This window comes from Electrona antarctica (genome assembly GCF_951216825.1).
Source record: "Electrona antarctica genome assembly, chromosome: 17".
Classification (NCBI taxonomy): Eukaryota; Metazoa; Chordata; class Actinopteri; order Myctophiformes; family Myctophidae; genus Electrona; species Electrona antarctica.
In genome coordinates this window covers 17,305,907-17,330,122 of record NC_136798.1, presented here as the reverse complement: position 1 = coordinate 17,330,122, position 24,216 = coordinate 17,305,907, and the positions used below count along the sequence as shown (strand labels likewise).

Genomic DNA, 24,216 nt, shown 5'->3' with positions numbered 1-24,216 from the left:
TATCCAGGCAGGCTGCCATCAGTCAGGGAGAAAGTACAGATGTAATATCATAGGGTGAGAGAGTCAGAGTGCAGCTCCTCTCAGCTTATTTTCCACGAACCACGCACGCACGCACGCACGCACGCACGCACGCACGCACGCACGCACGCACGCACGCACGCATGCATGCGAACTGACAACTAAATGACTTGGTTAAAACAAATTAGGTTTAAATCAGGTTTAATTAGTGCTTAAGCCCAACTGACCATGCATTTAATGGCAACGTAATGATGTAAATGCATGTTTGCACAGTGTAAAGTTAATCTTCAGTTGGTAGTTTTAACATGATAATGAATGTAGATGTATAGATAATCCGCATTTTTATATTTATCGACATTTGACATGGCAATGACATTTACCCCCAGATTTTAATGATGCATTTTCAGATTCATTAAAAAAGGATGATCGTTGTGTACCAAATACTTCCACAGTAAATTGCAGTAAGATGAAAGCCGGCACTAATTTGCGATAACCCAAACCCACGATAGAGACATACCGTAAGAACAGCGTATTCAATGAACTGCTCATATCCAAAATTGCATCTGTTTTATGACTATGTAACGGTTCCAAACCTTGTAGGACAAATGATTGTGTTTCAGAAACGAGGCTATTATAACACCCTATCTATCTCTCTCTCTCTCTCTCCCCCCCACCCTCTACTCTTTGTTCCCTATGAGTATGTGGCCTCCTCCATACCCCCCCTCCTCCATACTGTAGTGTATCCCGTGCACAGTAACCTGCCATCGCTCTCCGCGAAACCTGAACAATGTAATGCTGCTGCAGAAATTCAGAATGTGCAGGCACGTTCTTCTTGCCCCATAACCCCCCCCCCCAACAAAAAAGAAGAAGAAAAAAAACGATTTACCCTCTCCTTTTGCTGCAGTGAGACAGATCACCTCTGGTAATTCCATTCTACCCCCTTCAGGATTTTTCAATAAGCACGCTCCACACCTCCCCTAATTTACGGCCGCTACATCTCGTCCGTGCCTCGGTAAATCTTCTTTTCTTGCACTCCTGACACACACGTTTATGCCATTTGTTTCTCTCTCGCCAACTCAACTCCCGCACACTCTCTCTCTCTCTCTCTCTCTGCCTGAAAGTCGTGCAGTGCGTTATGACTCAAAGAGCCAGAGAGCTGTGTTAAAGCCCATTACGTTGTTGGGCCTGAACGAATACTCCAGCTGAGCCCTTACTACTGCATTGTTCTCCCAGGCAGACACACACACACACACACACACACACACGCGTGCACGCGCCCAGCCCCACACTCACACCAGTGGTTCTCAACCTTGTCCGGACCCGGGCCCACTTGAAAATCGGTCAGATGGGTGGGCCGCGTAAATGTTATGATCAATCAATTGATTGTGTTCTTGTGTCTTGGATCAATGGAACTAATGTAGTATTTATGTTCCTATTTATCAGTGTCACAATGAAAACTAACTTTACAGGTTTTTAATAACATCATTTGAGAGAAAAAATATATATACATTAAATGTTATATTATCATTAAAATCGTACTGTTTTGGCAGTTATTTGAGGGCCCATTCGCAACATCCTCACAGCCCACGAGTGGGGGACGTGCGTGCGTAGGTTGGGCAGAATCGGCAGCCTATAGGGTTTAGTCTGCGAACATTTTACCGCTGAGTCGTTTATATACTATTACTCACCATCAGGATGGAATCCTGAATCGAGTTGTGCGGTAACGCGCCCTAAATGAGCCGCTTGAGAGATGTAATGACCAGAAGAAAAAATGCTTGGTCATTAAGCTGAAAGCCTGCATAGAGTTGTTTGAAGATTAGTTCACTAAACAAATCAAACCCCATCAGTGCCACCCTCATGTTTCTCCCTCGCTCAGCTTTCATGATTGTCTTTACTCAATTGAGTAGAATTAAAGTGCGAGTAGCTAGTACACTGCCCTTTCAACATGTTTAATTCAATTGAATTTCAAATACATTTCATTATAATACCAAATCATATGTAAAGTTGTCACTCTACATATAGAGCAGAGACCCCCACCCCCCCTCTGCCCTGAGCAAGCATTTTTTTTGCAATGGTGGCAAACAAAAACAAGCCTTTAATGGGAACAAACGTCAGGCAGAAGCAGGCTCTAGGGTGGGCGGCCATCTGCCATGACCGAGAGAGAGAGAGAGAAAGAGAGAGATACAAGCAACAACAGTAGTATCAACTGTGAAGGCAATAACAATAATAGCATAGGCATAACAATTGAATAATATAATAGCAGGCCACAGTCGTATTCCATGGAAACCCTTGATCCGCAACCCCGGGGTTTGGTTTCACGATCACACCCTCGACCCCGTTGTCTTTGTCCCTTTGTTATATGAGCCAGCCAGGATAAAAAATAGAATCAGTGTTCTTCCAGAGTGTGTCAGGACCCCAGAAGCAGCCGGAGGCCTGCTTTTGGGTCCTGACTGAGCCATGCTCTCTGGAACACTGATTCTACAGTGTACAGACAGTCTGACAGGGTCATCCAACAGAGGAACACTGTGTTTTATAGTACGCTGTCCCCACGCCGTCCCTGACTTCATATTCAGTGCAACACTTTTGGTCCCACTGGAAAACGAGTGTAGAGAGCCACTTCAACGGATGAATTTCCCTGGTACAGTGTCACACGTAGCCTAATGCAATAGCGCCACAACCCCAGGAAGCCCACAAAACAAAGAAACAGGACATTCATCGGCACACCGAGCATATTATCTCCGTTTCCCTTACTTTTCTTGCTGACAGAAGAAGAAAATAATCCTAAGCGCAGCATCTGAGTAAGCCTCTCTCTAGTCGTGTACGTATGGCGTTCCGCAGAATAAATGGCTTTGTAAAAAGAAGATAAATGTGTTCCTCCAGTAAAGCTTTGTTAGTTTGAAGGGATGCATTAGGAATCTTTGTTGCTCCGCATCCCCCCGGTCCCCCACCCTCCCCTCTCAGCCCTGGGCCCCGCGTATGTACTCGCCTCAGTGACAGTGCTCATTTCACGACTTTCCCTTCTCAATAAGTGGTGCATTTTTCACAAACACATTTATTTCCCTGAGTGTACCTATCTTTTATTTTTCCTCTTATCTCCTCTCTCTCTCTCTCTCTCTCTCTCTCTCTTGCGCCTTCCCTTCATCACTTCCCTTTTTCCCCCCACAATTTAAATTTGAATCTGCAATCAGACGTGGCGTAAATATCTCCTAAAATCTCTCTCTGAAGATGCAGAATGTCATTTCCACAAAAGTGCTCTGACGAGACAAACGGCCTGACGAGCTGCTTCCAATTGCACTAATAGACCTGGTTGATGAGCATGCCTGTTTTTATTTTTCTCTCTCTCGTAATCTTTTTTTTTCTCCCTCTTTTTAAATCTTCTGTTCTTGTCTTACCCAAACTCCCTCCCTCCGTAGCTTTAACACCGGACTACTTTTCCTCTCTCTCTCTCTCCTCTCTCTCTCTCTCTCTCTCTCTCTCTCTCTCTCTCTCTCTCTCTCTCTCTCTCTCTCTCTCTCTCTCAACCTCTCTCTCTCTCTCTCAACCTCCCTCTCTTTCTGTCTCTCTCTCTCTCTCTCAACCTCTCTCTCTCTCTCTCTCTTTCTCTCTATATCTCTCTCTATCTCTCTCTTTCTCTCTCTATCTCTCTCTTTCTCTCTCTATCTCTCTCTCTCAACCTCTCTCTCTCAACCTCTCTCTCTCAACCTCCCTCTCTTTCTGTCTCTCTCTCTCTCTCAACCTCTCTCTCTCTCTCTCTCTCTCTCTCTCTCTCTCTCTCTCTCTCTCTCTCTCTCTCTCCTTCTCTACTTCCTCTCGTGTTGCTACCTGCTCGTCACCGCGGGGCTTTGGGTGGAAAAAGGGTGGAATAACACCATGTGGCTTTTTGCTTTGCAGGAGGAATTAAAGAGTATAACTGCCTTGGTTTTTCCAGCCAATGTCCATCCAGAGACAAATACCATTGTCATTACTTTTTAATTTTTATTTAAGTTTTACACATATATAATTTTTTTCCCCTTTTTTTCTTTCGTTTTTTGTCCTTTCCCCCTCCCTGTGGCGTCCGTCCTGAGTGCGATCTCAACTCAACAACCACTAATGTCTCAGTTCATACACCACAGGCTACTGATGACAAAGAGGCTCTGTTTAGGTGTGGTGGTTTTGGCGAGGGGAGGGTTATTTCTTATCTAAACAACAGTCACAGAACAACCGCCCCACACCCCCCCCCACCCCCAACCCCCTCCCCAAGAAGGATGGCTGCTGGCAACCTGCAGAAGAACCGTCTCACCCTGCCTCCCCTACCTCTACCTTTCTTTCTTGCTCCTCTCTCTCTCTTCACGTACACTGTAATCATTCTTGTCCATCCGTCCGTCTGTCTGTGTGCGTCAGTGTCTCTCTGGCTTCTGATTGTCATGATTGTCTAATGGAAAACAAACAGGCTCCGACAGTGAAAGGGAAGATATGTGTCCCATGCACACACACACACACACACACACACACACACACACACACACACACACACACACACACACACACACAGAGATGAGCAGCCTCCATCCATCTTAATGCAGGCTTCTTTTCATAATGTTGATGTCCGGAGCCACAGGGGAAAGACACAATAGCAGAGGCTCCCCATTCTGTGGGGCACTGATTCCATTATTTTGCCCTTGAGTGGATTATTGTTTCACACGGGACATTAAACATGGGTGGTGAGGCGTTATTTAACGCTCTCGTACCTCCCCGAGGGGGAGCCGTATGGGAGCTAACCTCAGCCATTCGATCCGGGTGATGTCATGGTTGGGCCGAGGTCTACAAAGCAGGCTCCGGTCCTCTTAACCCGCACATCTTAGCTTGTGCCATTAGGATGGGGTATCACTTCTATTCTCTTGCATTTCATCCATCCAGAGACATCCCGGCCCTCCCTCTCGGAGTCAAGTTGCAGCATTGATATACAACATGCACAACAGCAATATTGTAGGTTCAGGGACGGCAAAAGCTCTCTTACACACAGGATAACTACCACAACCATGGCACTCTGTCATTTTGTCATTGCATGCATTGCACTCTCCCTTCTCCCTCTGTCTCTGTCTTTCTCTCCCTGTTTTCTGTTGTCTAGTTGATGTATTATAAGCCAGCCATGTATGCATCTCCACCTGAATACTATGCATACATGATCTCTCTCTCTCTCTCTCTCTCTCTGTCTCTCTCCCTCTTTCGCTCTCTCTCTCTCTCTCTCTCTCTCTCTCTCTCTCTCTCTCTGTCTCTCTCACTCTCTTACAAACACACAAAGCATGCCTTCTGGATGTATGTATGTGTGTCTGTGTATATATGTATATATGTGTGTATATATATATATATATATATATATACACACACACCTGTGTATACCTGTATATGTGTATGTATATGTAATTTCTTTTTAGTTTTTTTGTGAAGAGAAGAAATGCAATAACTTTTGTTTGCCTAATCCTCTATGTCCACAATGTACATTCTATTTCAGATGCAGCACTTGATTATTATTACAGTGCAAATCTGCTAGTCCCATAGAACAATAGAAACCATATCCAAAGTTGTGTTCCCTCTCCCTCTCCTGCTCTACGTTATCTTACTGTGTAACACTTCTGTTATTTTCTTCCTCCCCTCTCGTATGGTCCCTGGTGGGAGGGGGGGGGGGGGGGGGGGGGGGGGGGGACTGTGAGTGTCGTCCCGTACTGTACTGTAGGTGTCTGTGTGTGTACTAGCCAACAACATTGTCTCCCCATCCTGTTCTGAATGTGTATTACAGTATACAGCAGACACATGTTCCAACCCCCGGAATCTGTCCTAACCCCCCTCCACCCTTCCTCTCTCTCTCTCTCTCTCTCTCTCTCTGCCGTGATTGGTCGGCCAGGTCGTCGGGGGAGACAAGGAGTGGGGAGAAGCTGGAGCTGACGATGACCAACATCGACGCGGACGTCATGGAGCAGCTGCTGGAGTTCGTCTACACGGGGTCACTGGTCATCGACGCGTCCAACGCCAAGATGCTGCTGGAGTCGGCCAGCAAGTTCCAGTTCAGCACCTTCTGTAAAGTCTGTGTCTCTTTCCTAGGTAAGAAATCCCTACAGAGGACAAGGAAGGTGTGTGCGTGCGTGCGTGCGTCCGTAGACAGTGTGGTGTTTGTTTTTCCATGCACTACGTGTGTGTGTTGGCGCATGCACATACTGTACAGTGCAGGGGTACGCATGTGCATGTTATTGAGCTGTTCCCCTGTGACCTTTTCCTAATATGCACAGCAACAGCAACAGCTCCAAGCTTCTTCAAAGGCTGTCTTGTGCTGCCTCACTACGCACAGTTTTGCGAGGCAAGGCGACTTGTGCAGGAAACCTGAATTTCCTCATGGTCCCTGGCACTAAACCACGGCTCATATAGTTTTTGTCAGCTTTCCAAAGCTAGCAGGCACTGCTGTTGCTGGGAGAGCGATAGAGAGGGAGAGAATCATGCATGCTCACTCCCTTAGCTAGGCACAGTGCCTGTGATGCTATCCCAAGAGCTGGACCAGGCACCAGGGCAGATTTATAAAAAGGCCAAGGAACAATTGTCACTTAAATGTCAAATCCTCTGACTTGAACCTCAGAGGAATGAAAGGAGAAATACAGATATGGTTGATTGTCAGACAAGATCAGGGAAGGGATGGAAGATAGAGACTTGGCGGTATTAAGGCAGACTTATATTTAGTTGTGTGTCGGTGTTGCGCATCAAAGCTAGCCAATTAATCTACAAGCTCACAATGTGTTGTGCTGCTGCGTGTTGTGAGCTTGTAGATCGACACCAAAAGCCCTCGGTTGGGAGCAGGGATGGGAGGTGAAGGGGGAGGGTGAAGGATGTGTGGGGGGCAGGGACCCAAGGGGTCAAAATGAAAATCAAATGGCATGTCACAGATTTTCAGGCGCCAGCGGACCAAAAGAGACTGCAAATGTCAGGCTTTGCATTCCATTTAAGAGTGATTGTTTGGGGTTTCCATAACACATGGGGCCATAATGGCTGGTTCTGAGCAAAAAGGTCAGAGCCAGGGAAATCTGTGAAAAGACGGTAGCAGCTTGCCTTGCATTGATTTGACTTTTCATTCCCCTCCGGGCAAACATACAGACTCATGGCTCTGTTGTGAAAACGAAGAAAGCCATTTGTGGAATTGACTTCTACAGAAACGTCAAACTATTCTTCCTCGACAAGATTCATGACATTTCGGCACATTGGGTGGGTGGGTATCGAGGGATAAACAGGCACACCAGTATGTCCTTGAGCAAAGAGAAATTGATGCAGAGTCAGACATGTCACAAGTCTGTAGCAAATAGACTGAGGGTAAAATAACAAATCCTAACACTCCATCTACCTGCTGCCTTTATGCGGAGAATTTCAGAAAATGAAGTCACCTTTATTGTTCCCTCAGAATACAGCGTTTTGTGAGTTACTGGCTTTTGCCCCCCAAGCACAGAGAGATGGAAATCAGGCCTTTAATCAACGTTGTGCAGAGGAATCACTGTCAGTTTGAAGAGCAGGAATCATACGTTATTTTCATAACTAGACGTCACACAAGTGAATTGGAGCATCCGTCATATTTCATTTCTTATTAAGGCTTCATCCTGGGACTGCAGGTTTCCAACATAGTCTTTGGATTCACCCATTTCCATTATTATCAACTTTTCTTGTTCCTATTATTTTCTTTCCCCTACGTGAATGATTCAGCAGCCGGTGCCTCACAATAACGTACCAACATTCACCCCTGGTTTATTTTAGGGATTCATTTTTTTGCGGAATTTGTGCATTATGGATAGTATTGTGGAGGGAGAAAGGCAAGGGAGGTGAGACTGACAGATTTAAATCTAGGGCATGATTGTGAAATCAAGCTCACATGAAAGTAACTAGCCACAACATGTGTTTTGGTGACCTCATGTCAGTGTGACATAGCTGGTCAAATTTATTGCCAAGAAGTTTAACATTACATTTTCTCCACAGCTGGTGAATTTACCTATTTTGACTTGTACTACAGCCCCACTGTAGGGTTTTAAACCGTCCTTACAGCGTGTGTGTTCTGTTGAGTGAGACGAACAGGCAAGAACAACACCTGATAAACAACTTCCTAACTGTCAACACATGACAGAAATGTGGAGATGCCACTGTGAATCATCACTGCCTCTCAGGAGAACGACATAAAGTAGCAACAAAACAGGGAACAGTTCACTAGCGCAAACGGACAGTTAAGACATTCAATTATTGCTGTTGCTCTGCAGTCAAGAGGGCCGACTGAAATGACATTTTCCCTGGTTTAGAAATATTTGTTTATATTGGAGGCAGATATAGAGAGACAGAGTGCTTCAGTGAGACAGGATTTGGAAACTCAGGGTGAAGAGTGGGCAGGACACATGATGCAACACATGTCAACACATGTCAGATTTCGACATGCAGTCAAAATCAAATTGTGGGACAGGACTGCCCACTCTAGTCAATTGCTGGCACGGCCCGTTACTTCTTTGGTTAAATTAAGTGTTAAATAGCTCTATATTCTAATAGTACTCATTGCTGAAGTATAGAGTGTTTGTTCAGTTACAGTCTCCATGTCTCTCCAGCTCTTTATTAAACAGAAAATGCATTCTCAGGTCGGGATACCAATTTTATCCAATTTGGATAGAGACCTCAGACAGGATACAGATTAAATATGTGGAATTGGAAGTGATGACACAAAGATGACACCAAATTGGAACTGGAACACTATAAAAAATTAAGCTGATAAATTGGTACTAATTTTGCAACCCACCTGATAAATGTGTTTTCTGTTTATTAAAGAGCAGGAGAGATGGGGAGACCCTTGTTACTGAACTAACACTATAGCTATGATTACTATCAGAATATGGTTGTGTTGAATTGTAAACTGTATTCTTGAGAGAGTATGTTTTGGCTTCATTCCTACTATAAAACCTGTTATATAGTTGTTTTGCCCAGATGATTGATAGTCTTAAAAAAAAAAGCCAGTTTGAGCTGTGCAGCCTTTTTTGTCTGCATTTGGCTCGGGTCCTGCTCTGCACTCACCTGACACAACAGCTCAATCAAACAGCCTGACAGACGGTGCATTGGTTACGACACAGCCTCGTCTCCCCAGTGACCCAGGCTTTGATGCGGTATGAAGCCCACTTTTATTTGGCCTTTTGTTTTGTAGTGAGTTAGGAGATGTTAGGCGACCTTTACTGAGCGATATTTGTTTGGAAAAGGGCCCTCGGTGTTACTGTCCTCCTCCATAAAAGTCCTGGCTTCGTTTCCCCTCTGATGCATGTTGTTTGATCAGTCCTCTCGCGGTGGCCGTTAACCAGGGTGGCCAGTGTGCATGCGTGCGTAATGCGGTATGTGTGCCTGGCTCACAAGCCTACTGTATCTATGTGTGAAGTGTTTTGGGCAACTACAATTATGTTTAACTCAATCAGCGCCGGGATTTCGAGTCGAGTCTCTCTAGAAGCGTTAATATTCCAGGCGAAGTCAGAAATGAAGACCGGAAGTATAGCCATCTGGTCAAAACCACGGAGAGCTCCCTAGATTACGCGTGGCGAGCCTTTCTTTCTGATCGCTAAACAGGGAAGTGAACGGGACCGTGCATGCGTGAAGGATAGGCCAAACCAAAGAGAAAAAAAACAGAATATTTTTTCAATGAAAAAGGACGTGTACAACTGTACACATGTCGTGGCAATCAGTCGTTTGGATTAGCTATGACGTTTACACACGTCGTACGGTCTGAATGTGTTAATTGGAGATGTTCCGTGTGCCATTGCGGCGAATGTAGACAAGTGACAGATTATGGGCATGTATTGTATGTCCGTAATGTATTGTTTGGGGAGTGAGTTACTGCGTTCGGTCATAATTTACAATACATTTCAGGCACACAGTGCCAAATTGAGGACCCCTTCGAAAACGAGTTGCTGCAACTCAAAGGGCTTATCCTCTATTGAAATGTCTTCCGTCCTTTCCAACAAAGCAAGGTCTTGTCAATGTCAAAGTAATGTCAATGCTCACCACAGATGACCAGCGCATCACATCCTGTCCCTGCTGGTGATTTCTTAGATAAACTCGGGGGGGGCCTCCACAGATCTGACAGGTCTACTTGAAAGTGCCCCAGCTAATCCCGACTGCCGCTCTCTGCCATCCTGCGCCTCCTGCCTGGGCTATGAGCGATCGATTCCCCTTGTTGTTTGTCCCTGGAGCAGTTTTGAGTTATTATACGTGCACTCCCTTTAGTCTCAGGAAGATACACACCTCGATAGGCCATGGGTCTACACGCTCTCCCTCCAGCTGCATCTCTCTCTCTCTCTCTCTCTCTCTCTCTCTCTCTCTCTCTCTCTCTCTCTCTCTCTCTCTCGCGCTACCTACAGGAGATGTATCATCTCCTTTCATGTGTTTTTTCCATCAATGTCGGAAGGATTCTCTTTTTCAGTCTTAACCTGCCTGTCTTCATACGTTTCACTCTCTCCTTCGTTCTTTCTCTCTCTCTCTCTCTGAATCTTGTCCCCTCCATCTCTCTTTCTGGCACACTCTTAAGTGTGCCATGCCCGGGTCGCCTCCCTTATGTTTTCCCCCTCCGGGCTGTGTGTGAGACTCTTAATGACTGAACGGTGTCACCCGTGTGGGTGCAGGTGCGCTGATTGCCACCGTCCTTATTTAATGATCTGACCAATGTTTGGACATTGCTGTGTCTTCTAGCATTGCATTCTGTGTTGCTGTTCCTTTGTGTTCCCAGTGAAGGTTATTGTATCTTTACGTTGCCTTTCTGCCCTGCGAAGTGTGTATATTTCCTAAGTTGTTATTGAACTGAAGTTAAGTAAAGTTCCTGTGCCACTACTCCTGGGTCTCGAGTCGACTGCATTCTTTGGATCCTAACTTATCCGAGTCGGTTTGTGACACTCTCTCTTTGTCTCTCTCTCTGTGTTTGTCCTCCAGAGAAACAGCTGACGGCGTCTAACTGCCTGGGGGTGTTGGCCATGGCGGAGGCGATGAGCTGCACCGAGCTTCACAACATGGCCAAAGCCTTCGCCCTGCAAAACTTTCCTGAGGTGAGTATAGAGGGTAGTGTTGATTTTGACAGCAGATTTTAGTTTTAGTCATAGGGCTCTATTTCCGTCCATGCTAAACCCCTTATCCCTAAACTACTTTGCCTTTTTTTTTTTTACTATTTTGTCAATAGTTAAAATAGTCAATCTACAAGCTCACAACGTGTCGATGTAGATTCAAAAATGTTTTTCAAAATAGTAAAAAAAAGAAAAAGGCACAGTTGTTTAGGGATGGATGGAAATAGAGCCCATAGTCTTTTGAATCGTTTTCATTTAGTTTTAGTCACATTTTAGTCACCTGGAGTGTTTTAGTGTTATTCTAAAAGTGTTAACACTGGTAGAGGGCATCATCAGCTTCATTGATCTGTCGGTTTATATGTGGCCATTGATTCGGTGACCCCGTGACCCCACCACGACGCCACCACGACTTGACCCCAGTCCACCATGTGAATGTGCGGACAGAGAGAGACGCTTGGTAAATAAAAATGGCCAACGGAGTGCCGTGACTGCAAAGCTGTCGCACCCAATTACGGAAAATCCATCGTAATGATAAAAGGGTGGCGAGGAGCTGCTCATGCACACTCATCTTTGGTTAAACATGAGCTAAACAGATTGTTTCCCCGTGGAACAGATACAGAATGGATCAGTGAAAATGTACTAGCACACATGGTGCTGGTGCCGTGCAATTATCCCTTGTGCTGTTAAAGGATGATGCCAAAACAATCTAGTTTGGGTTTGAGCGAGCTGAAGGTTGTCTGTGAGGCTAAGAAGGGTTGTCAGGGTTATCGACCTCTGATCTCGTATTGTGATGAGGTAGTTCCTCAGTCTGAAATGGAGTCCAAAGGGAAGCACACGCATCTAAAAAATGTACAGGTGCTGAACAAAGAATACGTACAATGAAAAAGGAAGGCAGTCTCAGCTCTCTCAGTTCTCAGCTCTCAGGTAACTTTATTAAGGTAACAACGTTTCGACCCTCCCGGGTCTTCTTCAGGTAGTTCCTCAGACTGAAATACTCAGCCAGAAAGAGCACTTTTTGCCACCTTGTGAACTTAAACATGTAATGTAATTTGTTATGTTGCGTTGTTGTCTTCATGAATCTGCCTCTGTGTATGCAAAGGCAGATAGCCCCTGAATCAAGTTATTCTATTAATAACACATTATCATTAAGGCATGCTTCCTCCGAAGCGTATTCGTGAGGTTTGTTCAGCGTTCACGTTCTATTATGCCAGTATAAATCTCAGGATTTCGACTGATGCAACTTGCATCTCTTTTAGGTGGCGGGCCAGGAAGAGATTCTGAGCGTGTCTAAAGACACCTTAGTGGCCTACCTGTCCAATGACAGCCTCAACACCAAGGCAGAGGAGCTGGTGTATGAGACCGCCATAAAGTGGATCAGACGAGACCCCGGCATCAGAGTACAGGTGAGGGGGAGCAGGGGAATAACTAAAGGCTAGGCAATAGTTGTATTTGCATAATGACTGTTGGAAGTCACTGTATCTGCGTGTGCATGACAGCCTCACACACACACACACACACACACACACACACACACACACACACACACACACACACACACACACACACACATATATATATACTTTGTTTTAATGCTAATTAACTATCATAGTCACATTATACCTCATACATCATTATTTGCATAATTATTGTATGTTCAACAGCAACGTCATGGAGGCAGGATCAAGTTTAAGCACACATCATGTCTCTCTCTCTATATAGCATTGAGGAGTTCCATCTCGGTTCCTGGGACTTGAAAGAAAATTATCTCTTTAGCAATAATATTATGTTCAGCAGTGACTTCCGTACAATCTTAATGTCTCGTATATTTCATATAAAAGCAAAGGTTAAAGCTTCAATCTGCAGGATCAACAGCAGCAAGAACAATATGTTACAAAAAAATCACACCTGTGTGAACTGAGTGGTGCAACTCCCCTATCCCCCCCCCCCCCCCCCCCCCTCTCTCTCTCTGTCATTAGCAGGCAACAGTGCAGCACTAATTTATATTATAAATTCACTGTTAATTTAACTCTGAGAGTGTACAAATGTACAGTACACCATACTCATTTGTACACTCTGAGTTACACTCCGTCGTGATGTTTTATTTTGCTTTAAAATCCATGCTTACAGCGCATCAGTGTGGGTTGTTCTTTTCATCGTCAAAACCGGCGTCTATTCCAGTTTCTGCAATATAAGCCACGGGTCAACTCGCTAGACACGTACAGTAACTTGTAGAAGAAAGTACATCCAACAGGATCACTACCCCTGGCATTATTCTGCATGGCGCTTCGCTTTCCTCAAGCCCTTTCCAACCAATTGTCTCAAGAGAGTTAATAAAGCCTGCTTTGTGCACTTTGTTCAACACCACATTTATACTCGCTAATGTGATGTTTTTGTGGTTGGTTTCCTGTCTCTACACTATCTGAATAAATAAAAATATTTATAATTCGCTCTGAAGTGACTTAAAAGGCGGGGGTGGGGGAAGAAGAGCTCTACTAGTTTGTCTGTTTCTACATGCGGTTCTATGTATCCTTTCAGAGGAGAATAACACTGTGTTCCCAAAGCCAGGCAGAGTGACCCTCTCTCTCTCCCTCTCTCTCTCTCTCTCTCTCTCTCTCTCTCTCTCTCTCTCTCCTCTCTCCTCTCTCCTCTCTCCTCTCTCTCTCTCTGTGTGTGTGTGAAGCGTTCATCAACTCTGGGCTTCAGATGCAGCCTAACACAGCAGTTGCTTTATGATCCCAGGAGTGCTTTGCCCCCAGAATTCACTCTATTCTTAGTTTCACTTCATCTGTTTACGAGACACTGTACTACATGCATTCTTGATATAAATAAAAACCAACAACAGCAGCGTGCGCTCACCTGCACGCCCATCTAATGGCTGACTTGACGTTTGCTGCTGTTTCTGCAATAGAAATAGGTATTGACAGTGAATTACAATGGGGTGAATCTCAACAAACAAGAAGAATTGATTAGCCCCAAGGTCCACCTATGTCCACCGTCATGAATATGAAATGCCGATGAGATTACACCATGCATAGATTAGATAGACACATCCCTGTAGAAGACACTCCAGGAGGAATGCTGTTTTTTTTATGGATCCTCACGCGAACTCATGAATATAAGAAAAGAGAGACCTTACATTTTTACTTTTGAAAATTATTGATAACTTTACATCGACTAAAATTACATCGGTCCGTCTCAAGAGTCGTCATCCACCCAGAGCCATAGTCACAGCCAGTTTCACTTTATTGGCATCCCACTTGTACAAGGCACTGGCATTGGTTTAAGCATTTTATCGCTTGTCGTTTGACATGGTGCATTTTTTTTAAATGGTGCTTTTTTATATAGCACTTTCATTCAAAGCGCTTTACATAGATTGTGAATTACATTTACCCATTCACACACACACTGATGGCAGGGGAAACCATGCAAGGTACCAACCTGCACATCGGGAGCAATTAGGGGTTCAGCGTCTTGCTCAACGACACTTAAGGACATTAACTGTGGGGGTGGGCTACCGGCCACTCTACCCCTGAGCCACTGCCTCCCCACATGCAGTGGCGTCAATATTATTGCCACATTCATCGTCCTGTCTGCCTCCCCGAGGTGGATGGATTGGAGAGGAGCGACGGCCATCACAAAGCACGAGGATGAACAACAAACTGCACTGAGTCAATCAGACAAAAGAGCGAGCGACTCCCACGCATGTACAGGAGAGAGAGGAAAGGACACCAGGAGAGATTGCTTGTCCTTGTAGATGTAAGCGCTGACAAATGGCCGACGTGATGGACGTGCAAAACCTCTCCCCTGGGGGTGCACGACACGTTGCTGATGTTAAGAGGTGATTTATGGTGATTTATACTTAGTCGCGCACCGGTGCCGTGCACTGAAAATTGCGAATCTACGAGCTCACGCTGTGACATGTAGATCTTGTAGATCTGCTACTTTTTGTGCATGAAACCGGTGCACCACCAAGTATAAATCAGGTATTATTATTGTGTTGTCTAGTCAAAAGCTCCCACCACGGACACTGAACTCAAAGTGGGGGAACTGACGTGGTCCAGCGGGTTTGAGATTTGACATGGGTGTTGTGTGAATCCACAAGTTTGGGTCAGAGACTCCCAATACACATTCTTTTCAGGGGATTGCACACATGAGGTCTCCATCTTCAGCATCAAAAGCACAGCTTTGGGCCAGCAGCACAACCCTGCTCAGTCCAACGCAATCTCACACTCTAATGGAGAGGTGGAGAGGTGAGCCTCTAAGATGAAAGAGAAGGAATGTACTGAACCTTTTACCAGTCGTCTGAGCAGCACCGCGACCACCGGCTGCCCAATCTCCAGAGAGAGAGAGAGAAGCAAGATGGAAAATCACTGAGAAACAGTGAGGAGCAGGGCAGAAAAACAAGTGAGAGTGAGAGAGCAATGTTAATGTTCGGATCCAATGCAGTCTGTGGTCCCTCTCGGTGTATAGTAGCCATGACACCGGACCCAGGTATGATTGCGCCCTGGGTCAGCTTCAAATCTCTGCTCCGTGTGTGCCCGGCGCCAGACCAACTGAGGCCCGCTGCCATAGAGGAGCAGGCAGGTGAGAAGAGGCAGGGAGGAGAGAACTGAGACCGCTGCCAGAGAGGAGCAGGCAGGTGAGAAGAGGCAGGGAGGAGATACTGAGACCGCTGCCAGAGAGGAGCAGGCAGGTGAGAAGAGGCAGGGAGAGACTGAGACCGCTGCCAGAGAGGAGCAGGCAGGTGAGAAGAGGCAGGGAGGAGAGAACTGAGACCGCTGCCAGAGAGGAGCAGGCAGGTGAGAAGAGGCAGGGAGGAGAGAACTGAGACCGCTGCCAGAGAGGAGCAGGCAGGTGAGAAGAGGCAGGGAGGAGACCGCTGCCAGAGAGGAGCAGGCAGGGAGGAGAGGCAGGGAGGAGAGACCAACTGAGACCGCTGCCAGAGAGGAGCAGGCAGGTGAGAAGAGGCAGGGAGGAGAGATCGGGAGGTCCTTTTAATCTTTCCCATCATGCCACAGGAGGACGGTATATGATTCTTAATGGCTTAGTTTACACGCCTGGTCCACCTCAGGCTCATTTCCCCCATCCCCCCCCCCCCCCCCCCCCCCTCCCCCCTCTACCGTGGAACCTGTGACACTTTTTAATGACACGTCAGAGCAGAATGTCCAAGGAACCGAGATGGAACTGCTCGAAGCTATATATACGAGCCGGGTGCGTATGTGCGGGTGCATGTGCACAAGTGTGTGTGCGCAGTTTCCCGGAGACCCGCGTCTACACACTGTGCTTTTGGTTGTGAGCCGCGGGCTACGGAGCTGAGAAGTGGCATATTGAAGGAGCTGGGTAAATAATATGCAATTTCCCTTCTCCATCTCTCTCTCTCTCTCTCTCTCTATCTCTCTCTCTCTCTCTCTTTCTGCCTGTTACACTGTCACTAACATCCAATGCCTGTGCCTGGGAAAATGGGGGCCTGGACAACACTTAGAGACGGAGTGAAGGCATTTGAGCGTTAATAATGGGCTCGTATGAGAGACAAAGGAATGGAGTGAAACAAGAGAGCCGTATCATTTTCTTCAGTTGTGTATGTATGTACTGTAGGCCACCCAAGTGCGTGTGTGCATGTGTATTTTTTGAGTGCGTATCTAAGAGAGATGGAAAGAATTTGCCTGTGTATTTGTGTTGAAAATGGCGATATGAAACCAAAAGGAAAGACAAGCTAACACAAATGCAATCATTGCGCTAGCAAAACATGTATTGCTGTCCACGGCAGTGGAATAAATTTCATGTACAACGAGGGGAAAAGTCTCTAAATGCTCCACATACTCTATCTGTAGTTTATAGTCCTTTTATTGACCATGAAACAACATAACACGTACTGTACCGTCTGAGAAATGAATCATCCTTCACGGTCAGTGCTTACTTCAGTGTCTCCCTACGTGCTTAGTTACATACTTACATAAAAACGCAGCTTCAGGGGGCCCGTTGGTGGACCATGTTATGTGTTTTTCCTCTTCTAGAAAGACTTACAGAGGGAAAACTGTCCTTACTTCCACCTAGGAGTCTTTGTGAGAGGGCCAAAGACACATGGTTCCAATTATAACCGCCACGGCCCCTGCCAGAGACCTGAATAGGACCTCCATTATGCTTCAGTTCAACATATTTCATAGGGGATCCTATCTCACCAGGTGACTTGCTCTGACAAAGAAGGCTGATTAATTGGCTCTCTGGAAAGTGGCCAACTAATGTAGCCGCTAAAAAGGACAGCTAATGGTGTCTTCCACTGATATAAAGGCCAGCCTGGCCATTAGCACAGGCCCACTGTCCACTCCTCAAAAATAACAATGACTGGCTTCACATTTGCCATTTCCCAGCCAGATTAATATGGGGGAAAAGCTATTACTTTTTAATACTCATTTTAAGTTAGCTCTTTCTGACTTTTCACTTCTTTGTAGCTCAATGTTAGCTCAATAGCTGTTATTTATGTAGTAGTGTATTAAAAATAAACCTATAGCTGGGGACCGGAGTGATTGCCATTTACAGGCTAAATGTATTACTTGTAAATTAAGTTTATCTGGCGTACTATGAACTAAGCTAACCTGCTCGACACATACAGGTACAATTACTGTACCAGAATTTGCACTCATTCTAAAATAAACATTTTACCTGTGGGAAAACAAATCAAGGCCAAAATGAGCACTTTCTGTCTTGGTTTGAATTCAACTCCTTGGCCAGGAACAGATTATGAAATCTCACACATCATCATCAGTCAGATAATGGGGATGAATTGGTTTCCGTGGGTTTGATGGGGAAATGGGATGGAAACACATCATTGGCTGTTTGCACCCTAACTAGTTCTAATAATATTAGAACTACAGTATTATATATAACGTTATGTGTATAAACTTCGCTTGAAGAAATTGTCACCACTGTAACGAGCCACCATGGATGCCGTGAACGCATTCAACATGGACCTGTTCTCCATGATTGACATGAAGCCTCCATCATAGCCAGAAGTGCAAAGTTCTTTTCAACTTTCCCTCACGGTACTTAGCGGTCTCATGCCGGTATTTACCCTTAGAGTTTACCACCATCTTAAGTTAAGGGTTAAACTACTTTTATCACAAAACCTCTGTTAATCTACCAAGTATCACAAATCCCATGAGGAACTGTACACTTAAAAACCAAAAAAATGAATATCTACATGAAATCCAATGTTACTCCAACTGAGAGCCACTGAATTGTATATATTTACATAATTTATAGTGGTTTTGTATTTTAAGATAACTATGGTTTGCACACCTTATAGGGGCCGGGGGAGTACATTTTATGTGTTTCAACAATGTAGAGTCAATCAGTGAGGAGGACATTAACATTAACTCAGCCAAAAAACAAAAAAAAACTGAGAGAACGTGAACTTAATTAACATAATATCCGGCTGCTGCCCATGTCTGTCCCCTCTCTGGTTGAATTTCCCACGGCTCAAACTAAACATGGCAGCAGCCTGATATAGAGTTCATTAATTTAACATCCTCCCAGCTCCAACTTCCTGTTCGAGAATGCTTTTCAACCACATCAAGTTTTCACCTCAAAAAGGGACGATTAACCTCGCTAAGTGTGTGTGTGAGAGAGAGAGAGAGAGAGAGAGTGAGAGAGAGCTCAGAACTTGACGTGGTTGACAACTTCCTTGAATAGGAAACTGAATATGGTTTGACGTGAGCTTAATTAACATCAGACTTTAATATCAGACTGCTGCCTGTGTGATCCGTGGAAAATTCGAGCCGACAGGAGACACGGGCAGACAATGAAGATCGATGCCAAGGCCCTTTTCACTTTCACTCCTCCAATATGTCTGGAACTCCTCTATTCTCTCTCTTTCTCCTCCTCTGCTGCTCTCTGTCCATCTCCCATGTACACACACACACACACACACACTTACTTGTGCCTTGACGCATGCAATGTCACAGTCTATATCCCTTGGTCTCAGGAGTTCACAGTAGAACGACTATCGCTCAAGACACTGGGAGAGCGTCCCTAGCATGACTTGTAATATCACAAAACGGACTCGTTCTGACTTGTTTATGCAAGCCAGTGATCTGTGCACCACCCTCTTCATCCTCCGCGTTCCCTCGCGGTCCCGCAGACGGCCAGCCCCATGATGTGTGCAACGAGTCGAACGCGGCCACTCCACTCCAGCGACAGCCGACGCACGCATCGGAGACTTTTCATTTCCGCGCAGGTCTCTGGTGAAACACGCCATCGCTCAAATCCCGTCGCACCAGGGATATGAGAGGAATTGCTCCATCACTGCCTGCCACAGGAAACATTCTTCGTTTTCAATTGACCATGCGAGGAAAATAATATCAGGCTGCGACAGAAAAATATATTGCACTGTGTGGGAGAATTGCATGCTAATGTAGGCATTTCTTTGAAATTGCGGCATCTTATAACCGTTTCGGAGTTGCGTTAACACTCCTGGTTCCACTGTGTAAATGCGATAACATCATACCAATGTTCCGATACAGTGGACAAACGTATTATAATGATGGAGGCATGAATATACTGGGGCAGCAGTGTTCCAGAAGGTAAACAGACCATCTGGGAGCCAGAAGGTTCCCGGTTCGATCCTCGTCTCCTCCTGGCTGTATGTTGACGTGTCCTTGAGCAAGACACCGAACACTCTAATTGCTCCCGATGCGCATGTTGTTGCCTTGTGCGGTTGCCTCTGCCGTAGTTGTGTGATTGTGTACCGACCATGTACTGTGTAACGGTGTTACACTTTAAGTAAAGCACATCTTTGGGCGGGAACCCCTTTTGGTGTTAGCATTATGCTATGCTTTAGCTATTGAAAAATGGCAGATCTACAAGCTCATAGCTCAGAGCTTGTAGGTCTGCTATTTTTGAAAAATCAAAGAACGACTGACATAGAAACATAGCTTTTTCAGAAAACTGTCAGGATGTAGAAGACATTTTTAGAATCTGATCTCAGGTCAAAATGGGTTAAGATGCATTTGGGTGGTTGGAAAGTGTAGAAACTTTTGTCTGGAACAGAATTAATTAGTTTAGTTTTTTTATTTGTATGAATTCATGCTGAAACATTCACTGACATAGAAACATAGCTTTTTCAGAAAACTGTCAGGATGTAGAAGACATTTTTAGAATCTGATCTCAGGTCAAAATGGGTTAAGATGCATTTGGGTGGTTGGAAAGTGTAGAAACTTTTGTCTGGAACAGAATTAATTAGTTTAGTTTTTTTATTTGTATGAATTCATGCTGAAACATTCATGCTGATACAACACCCTCCAGGGATCTGCTGCATTGCTATTGAAGAGTGTTTTTGTCAATAACCTATCCCCCCATGCAGTCCCTGTCACTGTGAGTGCTGAGTCTGACATTTCTGAAGTGTAGTAGACAATCACGTGTCCTCTGATGCAGTGACGGTGAGGAGTTTCATTGATGGAAAAGTATATGCATTTACTTAAGTAAAAGTAGCAATTCTGCATTGCAGAAATACTACAAGTAGTAAAAGTACATAAGTATTGGTATCAAAAGTAGTACCCAAAAGTAGAAAGTACTCGGTATGTAGATTTATTTTTTAAATCTACAAAGTAACTAGTAGTAGTAACGAAAGTTTTCAAATAAATGTAGTGGAGTAAAAGTACAATATTTGCCTCTGAGATGTAGTCGGGTCGCGGGGGGCCACCTGAGAGCTCCAGACTTCCCTCTCCAGAGCAACATTAGTAACTTCCTCCTGGGGGATCCCGAGGTGTTCCAAGGCCAGTGAGTCGATGTGTTTCCTCCAACTGCGCCTTGGTCTACTCGGGCGACTCCCTAGGGAGTCGCCCGAGGGGCATCCTAACCAGATGTCCGAACCACCTAAGCTGGCTCTTTTCCAAACGAAGAAGTAGCGACTCTACTCCGAGTCTCTCTCGCGTGACTTCTCACCCTATCTCTAAGGGGGATGCCAGCCACCCGTTGAAGAAAACGAATTTCTGCAAAGTTAAATCCACAGACGCACGTAAAGGGATATTTCACTTTCAAACATGTTTGTAACTTCAAACTTTTAACCATGAAATATTTATTGAAAACACCCGTCCTTGGTTCTAGTGAGTGATATTGTACTTCTAATGTGTGATTACTTTTTTCATATCTTTTATGTTTATTCTATTTGAAAGTTAAATATCCTTGATTCCTTAACCTTTTAACCTTTCCATTGCAATATCAGACATTTTCATGAATAGTGAAAGCTCACAATGCGACACATTGTAAAACATAAAAAACGTATGAAAATATGGAGTTGCAAGGTTTCTTACTGACAGCAACAACGATACATACTACTACATACACACATATGCAGAAATGTTGCACACATGCACACCTAGGGTTCCATTTTCTGAGGGGGGGGGGGGGGGGGATCAATGCCTCTGAATTTAGATACACCCTCACGGTCATTATATATATATGTTTTAACCGGTGCGGATATGATTTATTCCTGCTTCTGTTCAGACTTTACGGAAATGTAGACTTGTTTCACAACTCTAACACTGTACACACCCTCACACATTCATACAATTTAACTCAGAAGACTTGCATACATACATTGTTGCCACAGTTTATGTACAATAAGCCAACACACAAAGTAAGACGGTGAAAGCTGTGGTCACTCCAGGTGACTGAGTTTGTTAGTGCTGTGAGGCTAAACATGGCTGCACGCTCTATTGAACAGCCCCCCCACTGACAAACACCGACGTGTGTGTGTGTGTGTGTGTGTGTGTGTGTGTGTGTGTGTGTGTGTGTGTGTGTGTGTGTGTGTGTGTGTGTGTGTGTGTGTGTGTGTGTGTGTGTGTGTGTGTGTGTGTGTGTGTGTGTGTGTGTGTGTGTGTGTGTGTGTGTGTGTGTGTGTGTGTGTGTGTGTGTGTGTGTTGGTGAATGAGTGAGTCTGGGAGTCTGTGCGTGTATTCCGTCATGTGTTAAGCTAGTGCAGAGGGTTGACAGTCCATTTGTCCACACTAAAGCAGGCGAGCGCTTCTGTCTGCTCAAAGAAAAGCAAATGGATATGAGCAGCGGAGTATCATTTAATTAATGGTTCCACCGGAGCCGAATCATTTCACTTTACACGCACGCGCCCGAGCACACACACACACGCACACACATGCACACAAATACCTACGCACATGCACAAGTGCTCGCATGTGCCGCTGCACAACACGCACACACGCACACACACACACACACACACACACACACACACACACACACACACACACACACACACACACACGCGTGAGGCGTTAGTCCTTGCTGACAGTAGCGGAATAGGAAACGCTCAGCAGGCATTTGTCATTTTGTGTCGGTGGATGGCAGCCTCCCGGCTGCCTTTGACAGATCTGAGAGACTCCTCTGTTCGACACATTATCCCTGCCTCGCACCCAGACATCCACATTTTATGTGCGTGTGTGTGTGCATGCGCACACGGGACAGATCTCTGTCATATGGATGCCAGAGAGGCTTTCATACGAATCACTTCCCATTACTTTATGTTCCAGCTGACCACAGGCAGCCACAGCAAAACACATTGGAGTGTTAATTTAACTCTGAGAGTGTACAAATGGACCAATACGGGTCCATTTGGTTCCATTTGTACACGATGTGAGTTACAGACCCATAACGGACCATTTTGTTCCATTTTTGCATTCATATTTTTTTAACCCTGGATTTAGCAGGGTATGCAGTACAATGCAGTCCAATACAATCCTTCCGATTGTATTGGAACTCTTCATTTCAACTATATTTCATATCGTAAGCTATGTGCATACCCGTAATCATTTATTTCTATGCTATTATATTATTACTGTTGTAATTATATCATAGTTATTATTACTCTACTCTATTGATAGTATTTGTAGGGTCTATTTGATTGGGACAATTAAAAATACACATTGAAAACTGAATGCATCACATTTTCTGGAGCTTGTGCAAATTTTCAGCACCTGTGATCATTGCTTTATCAAAGCTAGGATGTCACAGGATTGATCATTTGTAACAAGATCAATGGATCACGGCAGGCAATCTGATCATAGCTGTTGTTTAACAAAGGGACATATTTCAAGTATAATGAGGTCCCACTGGACTGTCAGTAGGGCAATTGTGAACTTGCCCACAATGTTCGATAGCCAGCCAGCATTAGAATTTAGAATTCAACATGTTGTTTTTATCTGTATTAAAGCTTCTAAATTGGTGGCATGATTTGACCGCTCTGCAGTTGGCAGGAATTCAATTGGACCGTGTAGTTATTAGACTTTTTAATCACTGCAAATGTCTATTTGAATTTATATTCATTTATTTAAATTTGAACAGGTTGAGGCCTAATATATGAAACATTGACTAGGTTGGACAAACCCCATTCCAATGTGATGCAGGTTTGGTGGGATTCTACTTAATACATAGAGAATAATACAGTTTATTCTCCCGGCAGTATGAACAAAAATTCCATACAGAATTCAATAGTGTGGCTTGTCGGCAGACTAGTTTTGCGTGCGTGCGTGCGTGCATTTGTGCGTGTGCGTGTGAGATACTGATAGATTGGAGCATGAGAATGGATGTATTCCAGAGTGTTGTACTGTATGCATATTGAACATGGTGTGTGATATTTGTGTCTATCGGCACTGCAACTAGTGCGTGCGTGCAATACACGTGTGTTTGTGTGTGTGTATATGTTCTTGTGTGCATGTATCTGTGCATGTAAGTGTCTGAGTTGGTGTGTGTGTGTATGGGTTGACCGGGCATGTGAATAGCAGTGGGCAGCAGGGTACAAGGTGCTACTGTATCTCCATTGCCTATCAGTAGAAAAACAGATGGACTTGAGCTTACTTTTCCTATAATTGCGTCTTGTCCGAGGGAGAATGAAAGATGGAGAATGCCCGTGGGAGGAGCGCGACGGTTAGCTAAAAGTAGCTTCCCCATATGTCCTCGTACTGCCGTGGATAGCCTTGAAGCCTCCATATGGTCTGTGTATTGAAAGAAGCTGAAGTCCTTAAGCTTGATTTATAGTTGGGTTGCGCGATGGTGTTGCACATCGGAAGTAGCTGATCCACACGCTCACAAGTCATCGAGAAGTGGCGTGTTTTGA

At 44.9% G+C, this 24,216-nt stretch overlaps 1 protein-coding gene across 2 annotated transcripts in view; it reads left to right on the top strand.

Moving 5' to 3' along the window:
* Positions 1–24,216, top strand: part of klhl29 (kelch like family member 29) — a 350,051-nt gene that overhangs the window by 221,019 nt on the left and 104,816 nt on the right. For both annotated transcript variants that reach the window (XM_079527067.1, XM_079527068.1), the window contains 3 exons: positions 5,900–6,096; positions 10,966–11,078; positions 12,350–12,496. In XM_079527067.1, the coding sequence (XP_079383193.1) occupies positions 5,900–6,096; positions 10,966–11,078; positions 12,350–12,496 (457 nt within the window). The remainder of the gene's footprint in view (positions 1–5,899; positions 6,097–10,965; positions 11,079–12,349; positions 12,497–24,216) is intronic.